At 35.0% G+C, this 21,036-nt stretch overlaps 2 protein-coding genes across 2 annotated transcripts in view; both read right to left on the bottom strand.

Annotated features, from left to right (window-relative positions):
* The window catches only part of LOC132559315 (guanine nucleotide-binding protein G(o) subunit alpha), a 42,740-nt gene extending 41,390 nt beyond the window's left edge, over nt 1–1,350 (bottom strand). Inside the window, exon 1 of the mRNA XM_060223925.1 lies at nt 464–1,350. Coding sequence (XP_060079908.1) covers nt 464–581 — 118 coding nt within the window. The 5' untranslated portion in view covers nt 582–1,350. The remainder of the gene's footprint in view (nt 1–463) is intronic.
* Nucleotides 1,351–11,515: 10,165 nt separating this feature from the next.
* Nucleotides 11,516–18,863, bottom strand: LOC132559341 (TAR DNA-binding protein 43-like). Its single transcript, XM_060223955.1, has 4 exons — nt 18,561–18,863; nt 16,468–16,634; nt 15,675–15,815; nt 11,516–14,181 (listed from the first exon to the last, which is right to left on the bottom strand). The coding sequence occupies exons 1-4, from the start codon at nt 18,799–18,801 to the stop codon at nt 13,522–13,524; spliced, it is 1,209 nt and encodes a 402-aa protein (XP_060079938.1). The 5' UTR covers nt 18,802–18,863; the 3' UTR covers nt 11,516–13,521.
* Between the last annotated feature and the right edge of the window lie 2,173 nt (nt 18,864–21,036).

Below are 21,036 nucleotides of genomic sequence, written 5' to 3'. Positions count from 1 at the left end.
TACACATCCAATCCACACAAAAGATTTACAACCCTAGCCCTCGACAGCTTTCTGGTCTCAGTTGTCCCATAATGGAACAAGGGGTCACCTCCCTGAATTAATCGCTCAAAAGAAATTCATTCATTCAGTAACGCTGTCACCCGGCACTGCTAATTTTGCCTAATTAACATAGCAGCGTTCAACACACCTGTCTGAGCAGACTAGCCGCACCCGACAGCAAAGTCGGACACGCCTAAGCTACGTCATTTAACTGCCGGCAATACCACCCGAATACCCCTACTAACATATCACTCATCTTAGTCAAACATTTCTTTAATTATTCAGTTTCCAAACGATTCAATATGGCGGCCATTGCATGCATAAAATCAGTTTCTAAAAACGTTAGCGGTCGAGGTTTTCCTACATCATTGTATCACAGGCAATCCGTGTTACAGATCAATAGAGCTATGCAAAAACGTCTTACCTAGTAGTAGTAATTTTATATCTTTAGCAGCTTGTATTCCGTCCTCTTTGAGCTTTTTTTCAATGTCTCTACTCCGCTCGGCAGCGGCTCTATCCTCTGCACTCATAGTACACCCCATGTTTGATAAGACCGGGTTTGTTGTGATCCACCAGACTGCCGCTACTGTGTTGGTATCCCACCACCTCCGTAGGATGTCGTGTGTACCCCGATCTTCACCAGAGATCCAACCCACAACCACAACAAAATCCGTGGCTACACTGCGAACGATACACACTTCCTATAAACGATCCCTCGCTCGTCTTGGTAGAATCTTTCTGCATAAAAAGCGAATTCCCGATGCCGGTTTCGAGAAGACAGCGAGATACACGTAGCACAGTGGTGAAGATCTTGTCAGTGCCGTATGTCAGCCTTCAGTTACATCGAGGCGGTTCCTTTTCCTTCCTCTATCGGTATCAACTGACATTGAAGATAGGGATGTATTATTTCAAACGCATATCTCCACAGGATAGAATCATAGGTGTTTTTCAGTCCACATATTACATTATATTCTCGATAACATGAAGGCCTGAGCGACGTCGCGTCTAACAAAGGATACTTAAATATTCAGCTTCACAATCGATAGCTCGATAGTTATTGCTATTCTATTCTCCACTGTTACGGGGGTTACTGGATGACGTCACTCTACGCACGGGCTTTTTAATACATTAATCCAGTGCATGCTCGCCTCAGAAATTATGAAAATCACGTTGTGTACAATATTACCCACAAAATACGTTATCTAAGTAACTATGGCGGTTTAGATTGACACAATCACAAGACATCAGACATTAGAACAATGAAATAGACCAACATCCGCAACTGTGAGCGAGATTCAGCAGCATTCAATGATGCTTCTTTAAATAGACTTAGCTCGTAGGGGAAATGGGCGGTGTCGCCTCAACATCCGCGTTGTAGAGCTAGCCGCGAATACACATTCCAAGCAAGAGTACATAAAAATATGACAGTCTCAAAGATAATGAATTCTTTACCACAGATTAAAACTTTATAATAAATGAAGTGATTAATGAGCGTATCTGTGACTGTTTGTTTTATTTTACCGCGAGAAGTTGATGATAATGATGCAGTTGCCGTGCAGCAACAAAGCGCGCCACCTGCCGGTATCCAATGACCCGCGTCAGTAGATACATAATGAAGTTTCATCAGTACGTGCTTAATTCAGCACACCTTGAAACTAGCCACTAAAAACACGGCAAGTTTATAGTATAGGGAAATGGTGATAACGTTTTGTTTACTATGTTAACCAATTAAATGCATTTGTGAATTTTTATGTGTTTAATTTTATTAAATCTGTAACATACTTAAATTTACCCACATTCATAGTTTGAAGAAGTTAAAAGTGAAAAAGGTATAAGATAGTAAAACACGAGTTAAGTTCAGAACTCTTAAAGAAAAATATATGTTAACCATAGTTAAAAGTATCACAGGATATGTTATACAAAAGTTATAGAAGCGAAAATTAAGATATGCAATATAATTTATATATTGTTTCAAAGGAGATCATATCGATTATAGATATACAAAACAATAGATATATAAATCATCTACTGTATTTTAACTTGTAGAATAGTCCAGATAAAGCACAGAATATATATGTTATCTGCTGTTTTCGTCAGGAAGGAGTAACACAGATAAAGCACGTACTAACTCCCGTATCTACTACTGTTCCTTTAACAGGTAAACTTTTAACATTCTGGACAGGAAAGGCTAACTTAGGCAAAATGCTGAATATATAAAAGATTTGTTATTGTTTAACAGAAGCGAAACACTGAATACATATCTTATCTTCTGATAAACAGATAAAACATTTAACACTGGATACTTCCGTATTGTCAGAAAAACGTACCAAAGGTAAAATACTCGATATATAAGTGATCTATGGGTCTTTAACAGGTAAAACATTGACCATTGTTGTCAGGAAAGAGTGACAAACACTTATTAAACATTAAACCTACTGTAGTTTTAACAGGTAAAACACTTAACACTGGTGTCTGGAAAGAGTGGGCCAGGTTAAACACCGAAAATGTATCTAATTTAGTGCTGTTAAGCCGGTAAAACATTCAATACTGTTGTCAGGAAAGAGAGGGCCAGGTAAAACACCGAATATGTATCTAATTTAGTGCTGTTTAGCAGGTAAAACATTTAAGACTGTTGTCAGGAAAGAGAGGGCCAGGTAAAACACCGAATATGTATCTAATTCAGTGCTGTTTAGCAGGTAAAACATTTAAGACTGTTGTCAGGAAAGAGAGGGCCAGGTAAAACACCGAATATGTATCTAATTTAGTGCTGTTTAGCAGGTAAAACAACACGGTTATCAGGAAAGAGTGAGTAAGGTAAACACTTAATAAACATCAAATCTACTGTTGTTTTAACAGGTAAAACGTTTAAGACTGTTGTCAGGGAAGAGTAACTCGGGCAAAACACCGAATATGTATCTAATTTAATGCTGTTTAGCAGGGAAAATATTTAACACGATTGTTAGGAAAGATTAACTCAGGTAAAACACTGAATATGTATCTAATTTAGTGCTGATTAGCAGGTAAAACAGTTAACACTGTTGTCAGGAAAGAGTAACCCAAGAAAAGCATGAATATTTATTCTATATACTGTTGTTTTAACAGGTAAAACATATAATTTAACATTGCTTTCAAGGAAAAGCAGCCCAGGTTAAACGCTGAATTTTTATCTAATCTACTGTTATTTCAACAAGTGAAATATATAACACGGTATTCACTAAAGAGTAACCCAGATAAAGCGCTAAATATTTTAACTAATCTAGGTTATTTGACAGGTCAAACATTAAACTGTTGTCAGGAAAGATATATCCATATATATCGATTGTGTATCCTGATGTTTGTCTTATATTTTAAACCGTTTACCTGATATTTTTCACACTACAATTCTTTGTTTTTATATACAAATGCATCATATTGACTTCATATCCATATATAATTACTTAGAACACGTTTACTGGGTAGAAATGACACACAACAATAATGGCACTTTTAATACAAATCTTTAGATACAGCATTGTCAGACACAAATTAAATTAGACAAGAATGCAAGTGATTAACTGCATCATATAGCTAGGCATTGATTTCATCATCATACAACGCTTACCTTCTCTCTTACTGGCAACAATAGAACAAAAAATATATAATACAAATGTAGGTTTGATACACACAACTACTCACTCTTATTCATCTTCTTAACTATGTCTTTCTAATTTTTCAAGTTTTTTTCTATCATCAAATACGTTGGGGAGTTTGAGGTTTGTGATGCTGAAAATGCCACCCCACCATTAATTATTGTTGAGGCTCCACTGCAATATCAGGATATGAATATGTAATTCAGTACACTTGTAATTCGGTCAGCCAAATAATAAATATTGTAAATACACCATAAAAACAACAATGAATTACCAACATATAAACATAATCATAATCCAGTTTCCAAGTCTGGCATTATGGGTGAAGAGGAAATATTTACACGGACACCCCAGAAAATTACAAACAAAATAAGACCAGATGTTCCGGAAAAGTCAGCGTCTTCTATATCATCGATGATACCCGTCCTGTAAATCTTAGTCAATCAAAATAAGTAATGTCACGTTCTCAGCATCAAATATGTCCATCTTCATATCGCACAAAGAAATAGAATAGTTCTCAATGAGTTCACAATGACGGCAGTAAAACGTCAATTGACGACATCTTGCACATAAATCAGGATAATGGTAACAGGTCCTTGAATATCTTTTCAACTACGACATGTAAAAGCTATCTATCGGGGTGGCAAGATGTTGCAATCCAGAAATGAAAAATTCGCAATATGGAAACACACATCTTGGTGGAAAGCTGTCCATGTTGGTTTCGTTGTTCGAAAAGATCGAGATAAGCAGCTGATGTTGCAAATTACTAGTAAGTTGTCATAAGAATTCACCATCATTGTAACTTGTCAGTCATTTTTACAATACAACTGAATAGTACTTTTTATCATTTTTATTACCCATAGAAAAACATTCAGGCTCCAAATCGCGATTTTTGTTCCTACGAGAAAGCCCTTAAACCAGTGTACAATTTGAAGAATAACAATTGAAGACAATTGTGACTGACTTGATTTTTTTTTCATTTTCTATAAGAGGATGGATTTATTGAAAAATTAACTTCATGTCTTGATAATCTTAAATAACAACAAATATATTGATAATTCCTATTGTGTATAAACCTATCAGAATCTAAAAGCAAACTCGATCTTTATTTGTGACAACATTCCAGTAAGGCGAGACTTTAGATTCGCCTATGATGAACCTTCTTTTACCCAACATCGTGTTTCCCCAAACAAAGGTATAAAAAAGGCTTCTTCGTTATTTCCGTGATGTCGGCGGCAGTTGCTCAAATGCTAGACGGAGATAAGTATTTAATGAAACATTTAAATCATGAACGAAACAAAATTAAGAGCACGATTTATTATTTATAGCTATAGGTTAGTTAAAACAGGTCAGATTGATATACTTTGGTAGAACTCCCTCTACCCTCTGAATTTTAACAAGGTCACCCTGAGGAACATACAATAAAGTGGGTGTTATTTTCTTATCTTTAAGTGGTATATCATTAAACTAGTAAAATAATGATGTTGTTAATTCAAATACTGACTGTCACAAGTCGAATTAACGACACCAACATTAAAAGGTATCACATGATTCCGCTGATTCGAATAAACATTATCATTAACTTTAATAGATAAATAAAGTGATAACATGGTATAATGAATTCAAATAAGTGATTATAATTTTTGAAGATTAATTAAAAAACTAATATCAATATATCATCACGTGATATTTTACTGAAGATATTTTTAAATGTCTGAACCGTTGCGAGAGCCCTGTTTGTAGTTTTCGACCTGAAGAATATTTCAAAGGAAGTAATGTTTGCCAATCAGTGCATTATTAACTCTTCACATTTCAGTTTTTCACAGAGATCAAGGTACCGGAAACTTACCCAATGTTTACGTTATTGTCGTAAATAAGCGGAGAATAAATAAATGCAACAGTGCATTGTAAAACATTCAAGTATAAATCCATTTAAATGTCGATAATTTTTTTCTGAAATACAACAGGATGTGTATTTTGTCCATTTCCATTTATCACGAGAACTCGGCAGATCTCAGATTTCAAATGTAGGTTCCCCTTGATCCCTAGTTTTGCTACTTTGAATTTGAGACCGATTTTTGTCATTTTTGTTTGCTTTAAAACTGTACCAGGGAATAGGGAAAGGAAAGCTGAAGTTAATCATCAACTTAAAAGGAAGTTGACAAACTGATGATAGAGTTCTACTATATACATTATAGAACGACAACGCTGCATCTGAAAAGATCATAAATTCATTCTTTTGTTCATATTTTGTCCTAGTTTGATTTGAGATTGAAATATGGTTATTTTTATTGGTATTTTTTTGTGTTTATTGAATTTTGCACGGGGATTATATTCCAATGGTACTTGATACCGTTTTACTATTTCAACTATATATGCTTCAAACGTGAAAGTATATTTCATTGTACAACAGATAGATATAAGACAATGTCAATGTCAAATCGATAGCCGTGTCGCTGTGATAAGTGAATAGAGAACTGTTCAATGCCGTCTGTTTGGCGGTTCAGTTATGTAAATCCGGTATCATTTTGATACAGTAACATCACGTAAATTGACCCAGACAATAGCAGTGTCATCAATGAAGACGCTTATGCTCCTGTCACGCCGCATTTTACTCTACAGATAATTTGTAAAGGTTGAATATTTACATCGTTTGATATATTGCTATATATATTTCACTGATTTCAGGTTGCAAAATCAAGTGATGCGGAATGGAATTTCATGTTTCGTCTGTTTCATCAAAATCAGCAACGGAGATCCTTGTTAAGCCCTGTAAGTAAATAGCACGTTCTCGTTTGAAGAACCGGGTTTATACGCTGTAACAACGAAATCATCAGAAATAGTATCGAACGATGAAAGCTTATTATTTCTCAAGCGAGGTCGGGATGGCGACCAAAAAACCATAATTCACGTCTTTCTGTATCCCTTGAAACCCAGCGTTATAACTTTATCTACCCATTAATAGTTCACATGTCAGTAGCGTCCTCACATGTTTTACGTCTGTAATATTGATTTTGAATATTTAAACTAATCCGAAATTAATGCAAATGATATTTGTAATGATACTCGTATCTGTGCTAATATCAACAATGTAGCTAGCCACGTGGAAAATAAACGTTTCAAATAGGCTGCAACTACTAAATAATCTAACAATACATATAAAATATTTTTTTTAAATATAGTGAAAACATTGCAAAACAATGGCTGAATATGCTGCTGATAATACTGAAAACCATTACGATTAAAATGTTTTATTGATACTATCGAATATTTTAAGATATCATTTGGTAATTTTAGTTTACCAGTGGTTGTGATAATAACGTGCTTAAATCATGAAATCTTTATTATAACATTTGAACAAATATAAAATAATATACATCTGTACGTGTATAAACTATATTCTTGTCGCTGTGAAAGATTCAATCTATAAATATTATATAAAAGACACAAGTAAACAACACCTTTAAAATACAAATTGAAATTAGATACAGTAGAGCCAAACAATGAATTAAACTGTATCATACAGCTGTTTCGTCCTTCTTGGACTCGGCATTGATGCCAAGGGCCTATATTTTGAAGCCCATGAGGCGACTAAGAAAAATCCAAATTGATCAAAGAGTCCAAATCTAGACGTGAAGGTGCAGCAGCACTTGTAATGAACTCGTTAAAACGTCATTATGAGATTTTCTAAACATATTCATGTATAAAATCTGGAGTAAGAGGTTTGCAAGTACAAATATGTAAATTTCATGGACTAGTTATCGGATATATTTGTGAGTATCTAAATGATAATATTTATATATACATGTATATTTCATCTGAGCTTGACATTTCTCGCAGTATTAAAAACAGAATGATAGTGTCTGAACTTTATTGTAAGTTAGTACCGGTAAAGTAACCATAAAAAGAATTAACATCATGCTACAGAAAGCAACATTTTTACATTAACATGTAAATTTCACCATTCTTGATCTTTACTTGTCCTCTAAAAGTTGGGATTTTCCCCTTTCATTTCTGTATTTGCTCTTAATTATTGAAAATTCCTCTCCATATATCTCAATAAGAATAATAATCGATAAACTATCGAATTCAAGATGGTTGCCTGTTAATCACTTTTTTTTTCAATCAGTCCCAGATTTAAAACAGCAAAACTGAGGGCAAAGGGGAACTTATATATGAAATTTGAGATCCATCTAATCCTCAAGAAAAAGCAACAACAAAGTCTCATGATCAATCCAAAATGACCGCTTGTCAGCCTGTTTGTTTGCCTGATCAATCCCAAAATCAAAAAGGGCACAACTAGTCGTTAAGGTGAACCTACATGTATTTGAGAAAGATCCATCCTAATCTTTCCGAGAAATAGCGATAACTTTCATAATAAAAATGCAAGATGGCCGCATGTCAGCCATTTGTCTTTTCCCCAAAACTGACATTGCACATCTAGGCACTGAGGGAAACATATATAAATGTAAATGTATTTCGGAATGGCCTACCTACTCAAGCAATATTAATAAATAACTAAATAAACAGCAATAATAATCTCTCGTAGACAAAATTAAAGACGGCGGACTATCATCAGCCCGCCATCTTGATTTTCTGATCAATCCAAAAATTGAAAAACTCATCTGCAGAGAGCGAGATAGCCATCAGACACTAAAAGGAGACCTTGTCTCAAAATGACCGTGGTTGTTAACGACGCGGGAAACACAGCAAAACAAAACAAATGAGATGCTGTGCCCTTTTTTCATTAGAACCTGTGGCTTTTAAACTTTTATAGTGTGAACCCGCTTCCATCTTTATGCTGTAGACGGTACATGCATCAGTCAAAATGTAAACTTTGATTATTATTATTTTAATATCGCAGAGCTATGGACAATTTTCTGTTGTTCATCAGTACCATGCCTTGACCTTTGTAAGGACATAACAAATCATAAATGTGACTCATCTTCATCTAGTGGTTAACAATCATGCTAAAGTCCTTCTTTCTATTATGACTGCTTACAAAGTAATGAAGAGAACGTGAAAGTATTTCGGACGGACGAGCGATGACTTTGGGACATCCTTCACTGTGACGCGGACCTAATCAGACCATGTGTTCCCGAAAGTTAGCGTCATATAAATCTGGTCATTTCAACTTCGGAATGCCACGTTCCCAGAAACAACAACAATGAAACTACCAGCCATACTCTTGCCACAAAAGGAAATAAAAAATATCCCTATATCCTTATGACGTCCATATAAATTCTCCATAACGTTTTTATTTTTCGTTTCATGACAACGCCTTATTGAATCAGTGATATTCTCTTCTTTTATCATGAAATTATGGACTGTTATTAGGATTTCAACCAAGCCTTTCTGGCCCTTTCTACAGTAATATTAATTTCCTCTCATTCTTAATCGAGTTCTAGTATCGTTTTCTCTTTATCACCCTTCATTCTTTCATGCCGACTATGCATGTTCTCGACAGGTTGCAAGACCGCCCAGAACGTTCGTCTGTTCAAAAAAGGATCGGACAAACTCGAAACACAGGGTTTCAAAAGACGCAGGTTGATGAGAATTATGAGTAAGTTTTACGGTCGTCATAGGGATCTCATAGAGAAATGTTCTATTTCTTTCTGCGACATGAAGATGAACATATAAGTTTTCATATTGCTTCCATTGTTTCTCATTTGAGAACGTAACATTACCTTCTTGGATTAACCGCGATTTACATGGCGGGTGTCGTCGATTAAGCAGAAGACGCTTACTATTCCGAACACCTGGACTTATTCTCCTTGTACTTTTTCAGGATTAAATCTCTCTTCTCTTCATATTTTTCACTGTTTCTTTTAAAATTTGAGTTTGGAATATAATTATATTGACATGTTAGTATTTCCTTCCTTGTGTTTTTCCCCAAACACGATTCCGAGTCTTTTGAACCCAAAATGATAATTAATAGTATACATCGGTATTGTACCATTAACATAACCGATTCTGTGTTGTACCTTTCGTACCACGCCCCCTTTTTTCGTGAACTGAAATAATGAAACTGACTCATGTAATATAACTGATGTCAACGTCTTGAAGCAAGGAAAAAGCACATTTTCTAGTACAATTGTTACATTCTAGAAGCAAAAAACGAACATTAATACTATAGAAATAAAACAAGTAAACCATTGATCGATTTAAACCATGTTGATAAAAAAGTAATTCACCCCATTATGAAATCAACTTGACAAGTTTACACGTGTATATCAGTTTTGCAATAGACATGTATTTGAATATCTTAAAACTTTATAACACTTTTAAGTAATTTGGTTTATATTTTCCGGTATTTGTTCATTTGAAGTTTCTACTTAATCTACGAACACTAATCAGCTTACGAGGCTTCTGCTTTCCTTTCTACGACCGACAAACGACATATGAAATATTTCAGCATTGAAATGCTTACAACTGACATCAACTAGTTCAATTCTTAATTTTTTTCGTTATTAATATTGCATTAAGGCATATTCTTATGCAATATTCGTCTTTTGCCGTTGGCAGTTCAGGAGCTGGTAACACGCTTACAAGGTTATATTGTATCAACGCTATAGAACAGTAAATGTATGGCTGTGAATTGCTCTAAAGGCATACTTATGATAAATTGGAATCACTGAAACGATTAAGTTTCAGGCCGACAATGTTTTTGTGCACCAGGATACAAACTTTTAATGCATATCATCCTGAACATCACCTGCTTCAGAAAGGCCCATTTTTTAATTGTACACGCGAACTTTGTAAATTTTCCTGTTGTAAACTACCCGTAATTAGACATTCTTGCTTACGTATTATATGTTACGGCTAACTCAGTATTCAAGACATTTACTGGACGGTCTTAATGAATTCTACATCAATCATTGTATGAAACATAAACACCTATATTTTTTATTCAGTATATACATTCACGTCTGCCTTTTGTACAATTCTTTGACGGTTGGTCGACTTCAACTCCGAGGTCTGTTATCGTCATGCCAGCTACAATTTTCCTATTAAAAATGTATCTATTTAGCAGACGTATGTCATCAGGTGTTTTAAAGTCATCCAAATTTGCAAACCTCATTAAGTTTATTATAAGAGATACAGATTGTAATTGCACATATCTACACTTTCTCGTGCCAATCTGAATGTTACACTGTCCCTTTCTGGACGACAATAATTTGGGTACTTTACAATCAGCAATTTTTAGCAAGTATTTTGCTATCTGTTGTATCAGAAATGTGTAATGAAAGGGTCAATTTACTTAGTCTTTAGTGCAATTCCTTGTTTTCAATAACGCATTTTTCGTGAAAGCTGTACAGAACGGTTACTGGCGAGGAAAGACCTGTGTGATTCAATCTCTGACTGATTGACACGTATCTCTACATCATTATTACATTTGGTGTTACATTTGACCTAATAAGTATAGATACTATTGTCAGCACTCCCTCCGTTTTGACAGCTTTCTCTTTTCTTTCGTCTGCAAAGTGGATTGGTTCACTTGTGTTTAAAGGATTGCTTACTCGACTGAACTACCAATACAAATCTCAGCCTTTTAGACATTTCGTTAACTATTGCAGTTTTCTTTCTTTTTCCCTCTTTCTTATTTTTTTTCCATTTCAGCTTTCAATAACCAATATGTAGAAACGAATGGAAGCATTTCCCTACTTTTCCGATACAATTTCTCTCGTGTTTTGGTTCGTTGGTCCTTTTTAATATACCTAGGTAGCGAATAGCATCACTTTCTTTCTTTCGCTTCAATTTTCACTTCCTACCACTTAGGAGGGGTCATCCATCTAACAGACCCCCAGCAGTCAGTATAATTAATAGAAATAAAATAGGAGACAGTGTTATATTCTTACTACAATTTGCAGTATAAATTTTATTCACACTCCTTTCTAAGCACCCTTACAAGTACATACAAAAGCCACCGCACAACATAAAATCTTCCACGATTTTCAACAATGCAACACTCCAGTTTCATTCGGCGTGTCCTTTTACATCCCTTCAAAACACTTCCAAAGCATAAGCACTTCCCTTTTCAACACACCATATCAAATCACTTACATGTTGTTTCTTCCAAAAAATGTTCGTTTTTGTACTCCACACCTCTTCCAAAGTCTTTCACCTACTTGCGGCCCTTAGTTGTTCAGTCCACCACACATACTACCTGATAAAATTACTGGTCTCCCTCCTTCAGGTCAGAGTATCTGCATTCCTCATTAGTCCATGATTTGTCCAAGCTGGGCTTGTAAATGTTTGAAGTGAATAAGCTGACATCAACACAGATAACCAGAAAGAAAAACGTATATGCAAAGATATTGTAACGTGGCATAGTGTGTTTGGTAAAATGATGATACAGTCACCCTAATGCCTATCATTTCAACTACTTCCTTATATGTTCATACACCAGACCCACATGCTAACTACTATAGGCTAGTGTGCCATCCATTTCTCATAGACAACGTGACTTTCTCTTGTTAAGAAGATTTCAATAGACTTCTTATGGCTTTTGAATGTAAGTTATCTGGATTACACAGCATATCTAAAAACAAACTAAATATGACAATTATAATTCATTGCACCTGAATTTCTTTGCAATAATTCAATTAAATTTTTCCCATGTAATACATTAAATATTTGATATACGTCTGAATTTCTCAATTTCATTGACTTTATAAAAAGTTTATTTTTCAGAATTTGTAAGTTAATAAAACGGGTCTGAGTACACTTTGGAGAAGAAACAGTCTTTATACACTTATTTGAAGTAAATAGTATACTTTTCATATATCATATCTATTCTGAATACAGTTTACTTTGTGTGTTTCAACTAAAATTATACCAGAGATTTCTATCTGTCAGTCTCTGAAAATTATACCGGTAGTACTGATAGAGTTAATGCAACTGTTCTGATTACATTACATAACTCTGCTGCCTGGGTGTCTGATTTAGAAAGGTTAAAGTACAAGGACACTAGCTTCTACTAAGCATATATGTAAGCTAAGATTAAAATAGTTCTGGTATGCAAAAAAATCTGACTTGTCTGAAAAAAGATGTACATTTTTTTTCTATTTAAATTTTAAACATACTGTTATATTAAATAAGGCAACAAACATAAATTGATTTCTCATTGATTATGTCATAATAATTTACATTATTTCTTTTTATGATGTAATATTCTTACTATCACTAAAATTGAAGAAATTTCATCCAAAGCATTATCTTTTAATTTTGATGAAAGATCTCAAATTTTTAAAAACTAAACTTTGATTTATCATGTTTAATTACATATTTTTCATTAAATCATAGCATACATTTTTGTATGTTTATCGTGATTTTTGAAGCCTATTAAGAAACAAAATAAACAAAAATTTTAATTTAAATTTGATTATTATTCCATTTTTGTGACTAAACAAAATTGTTTCATTTACCTTATATCAAAGGTATATGCCATCAGCTCACAGATACAGAATTTTCTTTTTGTGATTTATTAGCAGATTTGATCATGATTTTAAGATATTCAATATAACTGTACACAAAAACATCATAAACTGGAAATCAGTTTTTGGCGCAGCATCATTTCAACAAAGTAACATAAAGTATGTCCTTAATCTATGGTTAAAAGTATTACATTTACAGAATTCAAATGACAAGACATCCAGTGTTGTAATTTGCATGTTGTCAGTATGATGTTAAATCCTGTTTATCTGCTAACTAATGGCAAAAAAATTTATTTATGGTACCTTGGTATACAACCATTTACATCAAGTCAAATTGATCTGTTTATTCCTCTAATTAAAACATATAACCTTTCTGATGTGTACGAGAAATGGAAGGAACAATGGCCAGACTCTAATTAATTCCACCCACTCCGTTGTCCTTGAGTCTGTCCCCCGCCCCAGTTTGCATAACCACCAGTAGTATTGTTTGCCTCATTGGAACCCCAGCCTCCCCCAAAGAACCCGCTTCCACTGTTTGTTTGTCGGGTGCTATCAAAGCCCTGATTGGTAGCTTGTGTGTAGTTATCTCCCACCTGTTGCTGGGGAGGTGGCATTTGGCCTTGACTTAAGACTGCTTGTGCTGCTGCTAACATGAGGTTCATACCAATGCTGTTGGCTAAATTTGGGTCAGGTGTTGGTTGATTTCCCCCAATAGTACTAATAGGTTTCCCCCCTGTGTTGCCCCAGTTAGCCTGATGGCCCTGATTCCAACCCTTTGGTACCCCACCTCCTCGGTTGTAATTTCCCTTTCCGTCAAATTTGTCCCCGCTATTTTTGGGTGCTGCTGTTGTGACATGAACACTTGTTGATTTTATTATGTGGTCTTCTCCGCATAAACTCCTTGCAATGGCTGGATCAGCAAAGGTGACAAAGGCAAATGCCCGAAATGGCTTTGGAATGAACACATCAATAACTTCACCGAATTTACTGAAGTAAGTGTGAAGGTCTTCAGCTGTGATATCTTCTGTACAACGAGCTACGAACACCTTTCTACTTACAAACTGTTGGGCCCCTTCCTGTAATATAAAACAAAGTGGGAATATACTACCAAATGCTCACATAATCAAATCAATAATATCTATAACTTGTATACAGTGGAACTTCTTTGAACTAACCATGCATGGGACATGAATATTTGCCCAGTTTATGGAGGATTTGGTTTGTAGAAGTGAAACAAGGTGACCAGACAGGACTTGGATATAATTCAACCAATTCAGTTCTGTATATTACATTAACTATTCAGCATTTACACTGAACGTGTTCAACTGAATGCAGAGAAAAAGCTTTATGGAGTAAAAATATTTCAGTAAAGTGAAAAAAAAAACCAGTGATACTTAAATGCCATATGTGGCCTAAGTTGAAAAGAAACCTGTACATTGCCCCACGATCTAGGAAGTAATGTAATGTTACATAGACAGACGTAGCTCTGGTCAGACGGTCAGCTTGTCCACAGGTGTTACCAACCGATACATATTTGATGCATTTGTATTTTTGTTGATCACTATAAAAACTTATCTTCTAAAACAACACTTGATTAATATTCCATTCTGTTTGTGTTGATTTACATACGAAACTATGGTTTTCTAACTCTGCATCAGTACTTATCTACATTTTATCTGTATTCATTTCTCATTTTGTTGAAATGATGGACCTGTTCATTCAGGTTTCAATTTGTCATTGAACTATATATTATAATCTCCCAATTTGGGTAGGCATTGTGAACAAAGCCCTCGTTACAGGTGTATGTGTGTGGAGGCGTAAAGCTCACAGCTGTCACCATAGGTATAGATATCAGTCTGCTGGTCCGATCATTCAGGTAAGGCCAGTTTTCAGAAGTGATTTTAGACTTCAATACAATCGTTTTGGACACAAAATCGGTTTGGTGTTTGGAACTCAGAGAGATTGCTATTTGGCAGATTTTATTACTATAATAGGGAGGATGTCATTCCGTACATCTCCATTTCGTTCAGGATCAAGAGGTGATTGGTGTAGAGAAGGATCAGGTTTTGGAAAGTTACACTGTATATAACATTACTGTAAACAGACTTAATTTGGTACAATCAAAATTTAGCCATAATCATTTTTTTGGCAATGATGAATTTGCTTATTAACAATAATTACCATAAAAAACACACAGAGAAACTTATCTTGAGCAATCATGTTGAAGTGGAATACTTAAGTGCAAATACACAAAAACAAAATCAAAACAATATGTATATTTACAATATGTGGCAAGCAAACGTTTTAACAGAAATGCCCTGGAAACTACAAACAATGTAGGTTGAAGCAACCTGTATTTGGTTCTAAACTTTCTCTCAACCCAGACCCCATCAGGGTGAAAATCTCACATAAATCAATTTCACCCTAGATAATAATCAGAATGATTAAATAAACAAAGTACCTTACAAGTACAATTCATAATCTAAAGTTTTTACCCAGCTGCTAGAACTTGTGTAAATGATTGGACAAAGTTCACATCATTTACTGTTGAACTTCTTGAGATACGTACGTTTGAGTTTGGGATTGTCACATCACACCTCCTCCCATCTATGTGATGTCGATCTGCCAAACATTTGACTTGGCAGTCATACTCTGCAAATCGGATAAACCCAAATCCTTTGGAATACTGAGTTTTAGGGTCTCGTTTCACCTGCATCACAAATATATTTGTCATATAATTCAGATCATTATTATCAACTCTCAAAATCAAGCAAAATCTTTAATGATTTTTCCACAAAATTGCAGGAAGTAATCTGAATTCAGACACATGCCGCTATAAAATTCAAATACACAGATCAGGGTTTTCCATAATTTTGTTAGTGGTAGGCTGTGTAGTGAAAGTAGGAGGCTGGCCTACTGTACGTGTAGTCGTGTACAGAACATTATTACGGAACTGGATTGGTGTAGGTGGCCAAATGATCAAAGTAGCCGGTCAAATTGGCCGGCGACTGGCTCTTATGGAAAACCCTGCAAATTATTGCAATTTCAACGCATTTTTGTAATACATGATTTAACAATTCAATTCAGATCTTCATTTTTTGATTGCCCCTGACACATGAATCAACTCACATATTTGGAGGAAATGACTGCACTCAATATATGTACTTAATGTATATGTGTACCATACTGAGTCCTCTGACAATGAATGCAATATGCTTACACATTGTAAATTATTAAAAATCTTGCCTCAGTGATGTGAAATGAAATTTGTTTTCGTACATTTTACATGAATGATTATAAACACACTGACTAATAAATACACTCAAAAGTTTTACAGAATATTAAAGTCATATATAATGTACCTGAACAAGGAGGAGGTCTCCATATTTGGAAAAATACTCTCGAAGTTCTTTTTCATTTGTTTTCCACGGTAGTCCTAATACTATCAAGTCACTACATCGTTGTTTCTCTATACATTTTGTCTTGGCGATAGGGTTTTCAATAACTTCATCTCCTTTTCTTTTGTTATCTGTGATAAAAGAAATCAATATTAGGCATGTATCATGTTATTTTATTTGAAACAAGGAAATTTTATGGCTAACATTTTATAACATATACCCTTTCAAATAAATAATACACGGAAATTAAAAATAAACAACAAACACTTAAACCATCATTCGTTTTGTTTTTATCACAGAGTATGGTCATCAGGGCTCTCACACCCCATTTTGGGACTGGGGCCCAGGGCCCTTAGAATGGGGAAAAATAATGGTGTTTTCCTTAGAGTTGGGAAAACTTGGGGTCTAAATTGGGGAAAAAAAGGTACTGTTTTGCATTGGGAAAATCTAGCAGATTGAGAGCCCTGGTCATTAACAGTGGAGGATGTAGTCCTCTACTCTCCCTCTATCTTTTTCCTTTATCCTCTTTCACTTTCCTCATAGCAGTGGGACACTACCGATGACATTTTTTCTGTCTATATACTGTGTGTATATATATATATACGTGCATGCTTTCCATTTCAACCCCGCCTTAGCCATAGCAGACACTCAACCATGATCTGGTAGGGCTTCCTACACTATTTTGTGGTCAAAGGGAAACAACTGTTTAAAAATTTCCCCCTAAAATCTTTCATGGCACTTACTATTTTTAGGTAGTAACTTATCATCAGACAAACTTTATGTTGAATGACTGTCAAACAGAATTTTTGTTCATATTTTTTCCTTTAAATTGATTATAGAAATTATATCAAAATGTGGGTGCCGTGAGCCTAAATTCTGTATCCTGTCCTGATAGCCATAGCTTCATCCCTAAAACTTTCAGTCATTTATTTTTGCCGTAGTTCGGCTACAATCCCAATTTTTTCCGCCTACTATATCATTTTCGTCAATCAGTGTTCTTGTTGGCTGACTGCTAACATGGCAGCCATTTTACTTTGCATCAAAAATGCCTTAGCCACTTAGACTGAGGTCAAAGATCACGTGCATGAACCCAGTTGAGCAGATTTTAATATCCTACAAATCAAACAGACTATTGGTAGCTGATAGAAGACAACCAACAGAACAAAATTTTGAGAGATTAGAATTACCATGCAAGGAAAAACCACTGAATACAGTACAATATGCAAATTGGTCTATTAAAAGCCAATTGGGGTATGAATCTGTTCCGTAAAAAAAACGAAATAAATTCAAACCTATTTTTTTTCAAATTTTTTGGGGAAGTCGCATTTATTTAGTCACAAGACATTACACAACTTACTTGCCTGTGGGAAAGTACTGTAAACAGATGCAGTACTTTCGGTCTATATGGGCTATATTACAATAGCATTTACTACAGTGGTAACAGTTACATAAAGTTTTAAGCAGCTAGGACTTTCAGCAAACATATCTTTGTACAAAATTATTCACTTTGTCAAAAACATCTTTTATGATATATTGCAGTGAAGTTACCGTATTACAGAGAAGATACTGTTCAAACGATTTCGGCTATTTTTAGTAACAAATCTAAACCTCAAATGACAAATAATAGACCAGCTTGCGTATTATACACAAATCTGTAGTTTTCCCCGATCTGCTTATGGTCAGTTGAAGAGGAATGGAAAACCAATTACATTACCAAATCGGCCAAAAAAACATACTCTATCAGGGTCGTTGCAACCCTGGCAGTGAAATAAATATTTAGCATGAAGCAATTTCTCGCCACTTAAATATTTAGAAAATGCGCATGAATGTGAACAGAACAAAGCTAGAATAATAAAATAATAATTATAAACCAAGTGCAGGCGCCAGTGGCTACTAAGACAACCAGGTTGTCGAAATGTCTAGATAATAGTGGATTCACGTGTTCACCATGATCACTGCATCCGAGTACATGTGTGTCACTCATACGTGTCACTTTTGCCAGTTTCTTACAAACGACGCATTTCTACAACTCAATTTAGATATAAGCATATATGTACCTTTGGGAAAAACAACGACAAATACGTAATGTCCCCATGCCCCGTCGGGAGGGTGTAGTTTCCCATCAGATAATCGTATCCCCCGGAAGTTGCCGCTGACTGGGTTTCTGTACTTCATCCCACATGCTCCCGGGAACTGGGCAGCAAGTGTAGAGAGAAGAAGAGTTCCATCATCCTCACTTGGAATTTCTATCGGTTCTTCCCCTTCTTCTTCCGCTACCTGTATATATTGTCCGGACATATTCACTCAAACAAAATGGAAAATTACATACGAAATGTTGACCCAACAAGAAAGCGTGCAAGATGGCGGCGGAACAACATTGCACAAAGCGCCATCTACATCCTATAGCTAGTTTGGGGAAGTAATTCTAACTCACAGAGTATTTATCACAAGGTTCGCAAGTTTCCACACTTATTTGATGCAAACTATTATTTGTATGTTAACTATAACTGACACACATTGTTCCAATTTATAAGAGTTGAAACAAGTAAACAATATGTTATGATTCAAGCACCTAGGTAAAAGCGTAATAGCACAAAGAGAGATATGAAAAGATTTTTCTCTCCCTTTGTGACACAGGTAAGTTTGATTTTTCTTAGATTTAATTACTTAATTTATCTTATGGAAATGAAAAAAAAACACCAAAAATACAGATGAAATTAAGTTTGTTCGTGTTATTTACATTTGATTTTCCAAATGTATGTATTTATCCATTAAATCCAAATGCAAGCTCCAGGTATAACTGAAGTGGGTACTTGAATTGGGCCGAGATACAAATACAACATTACACTATTTTTTTTTCAAAAGATGTAGCCATCTATACCTAGGTTTAATTAATTTTATTTAAATCCAGACATAACTCAATTACAGGTACAAATTATGTGTTAAACCGTCGTTCCTTACCTATCATATATATATATATTGTGTCTGACACTTGATGACAAAACCTATCATTACCTGCGCGATTGTCATTGGTAGAACATGTTTGGTCAGAAACAGAATTTGGTTTGATGGTATGGTCACAAAAAATATAAAGCCCTAATAGCCTATATGGTTATTTAATGGTGTCGGAAACATGTTAGAATGTTAAAAGTTTATGGACGCACGACGCTGCACAAAAGGTGATCGCGATGATCCTCAGAAGTCTGTAGTCGCAATAATAAAAAAAAAAAAAAAAACAGTTCAGAACGAAAAGTTATAAATTAAGGAAGATAACTTATAAGTTACAAGTGACATTATAGAAAATAAAATGAAATACTCTGACAGTTTAAAATAACAAACTTCTGAAAGATCTTACATGTAAATAATTACCCTAGACTGGATATACTTATTTTCCTTTATATTCTCTGGTACAGCTGGTAGCCCCTGTTTTATCACAACTCTGTTAACAGTGATATACTAATTTTGCCTAATGATCACATTATCGGTTACAAACGCCATTTATGCACAAATATATTTAGACCATATTGCCACGTTTTAATTCTCTCGAATAGTGGCACGGTTCATGTATTTCACGCTATTCTTAAATCATCTGACGTATGAAAATCACGAAATTAATCTAATAACGGGGCAGCTACTTCCCAGTCTAGATTTTGACTTTTCTTCCGATAACATTGGATTTTCTTCAGTCGCCTCCTAGGTTCAAAATTTAGGCCCTTATCGTCACTAACGGGCCCTAGGACGGAACAGCTGTATGATGCAGTTTAATTCATTGTTTGTGTCTACTGTATCTCACTCTAAATTACGAAAAGGTGCTATTCACTTGTGTTTCATATCTACATTTTATTACATGATCATGCAAGCGATTTCATAATTCAAAGTTTCATAACTATTTAGTTACGTAGGTCAAGTTCCATCGACTTGCCAAAAGTGATTAACGTCTCTACTTCAGTAACATTAAGGCACGAGTGCCGACTTTAGGACCCCATATCCATTCAATTCTGTAACCATATTTTGGGTAACACTTATAGATATATATTGTACAACACAAATGGCTTGATAAATATATTGAAATTAAATGTCGTTAACTACCGGAATGTGATTAAATATTCATTAACTATGTTAAATTATTAGTTGGACCTTACTTTATTATAATCCATAGCACCTGTGTGGCAAAACCTTGAACCTTTGCATGGAACTCTGGACTTCACCATTTCTCCATCAAGAGCACCCTATATAGTTGAAATGCACCCATTTATTGGAATCTCACAATACTATGACGAAAACCAGTTTTTAAACACTCTTCTGCTAGATGGAGCTTTCTCCACACATTACAATGTGTAAACAAAGACCAACTGCCATGAGTGCTGTGCAACCGTGAAAGAACTACAAAACCAGAATATCTAGCTGAGGACAGAGATAGAGGAAATCAAGCAAGGACAAGGTATTTTCTTTTGTAAGGATCTTAAAAATGACCTATAGGCCTACGTGGCAAAATTAACGGGGTTATTGGAAACGCATTCTTAGCTCACCTGT

Source organism: Ylistrum balloti, unplaced genomic scaffold (assembly GCF_031769215.1).
Source record: "Ylistrum balloti isolate Yb309-2 unplaced genomic scaffold, AGI_CSIRO_Ybal_v1 Utg370892, whole genome shotgun sequence".
Taxonomy (NCBI): domain Eukaryota; kingdom Metazoa; phylum Mollusca; class Bivalvia; order Pectinida; family Pectinidae; genus Ylistrum; species Ylistrum balloti.
This window is presented reverse-complemented; position numbering and strand designations above follow the sequence as displayed.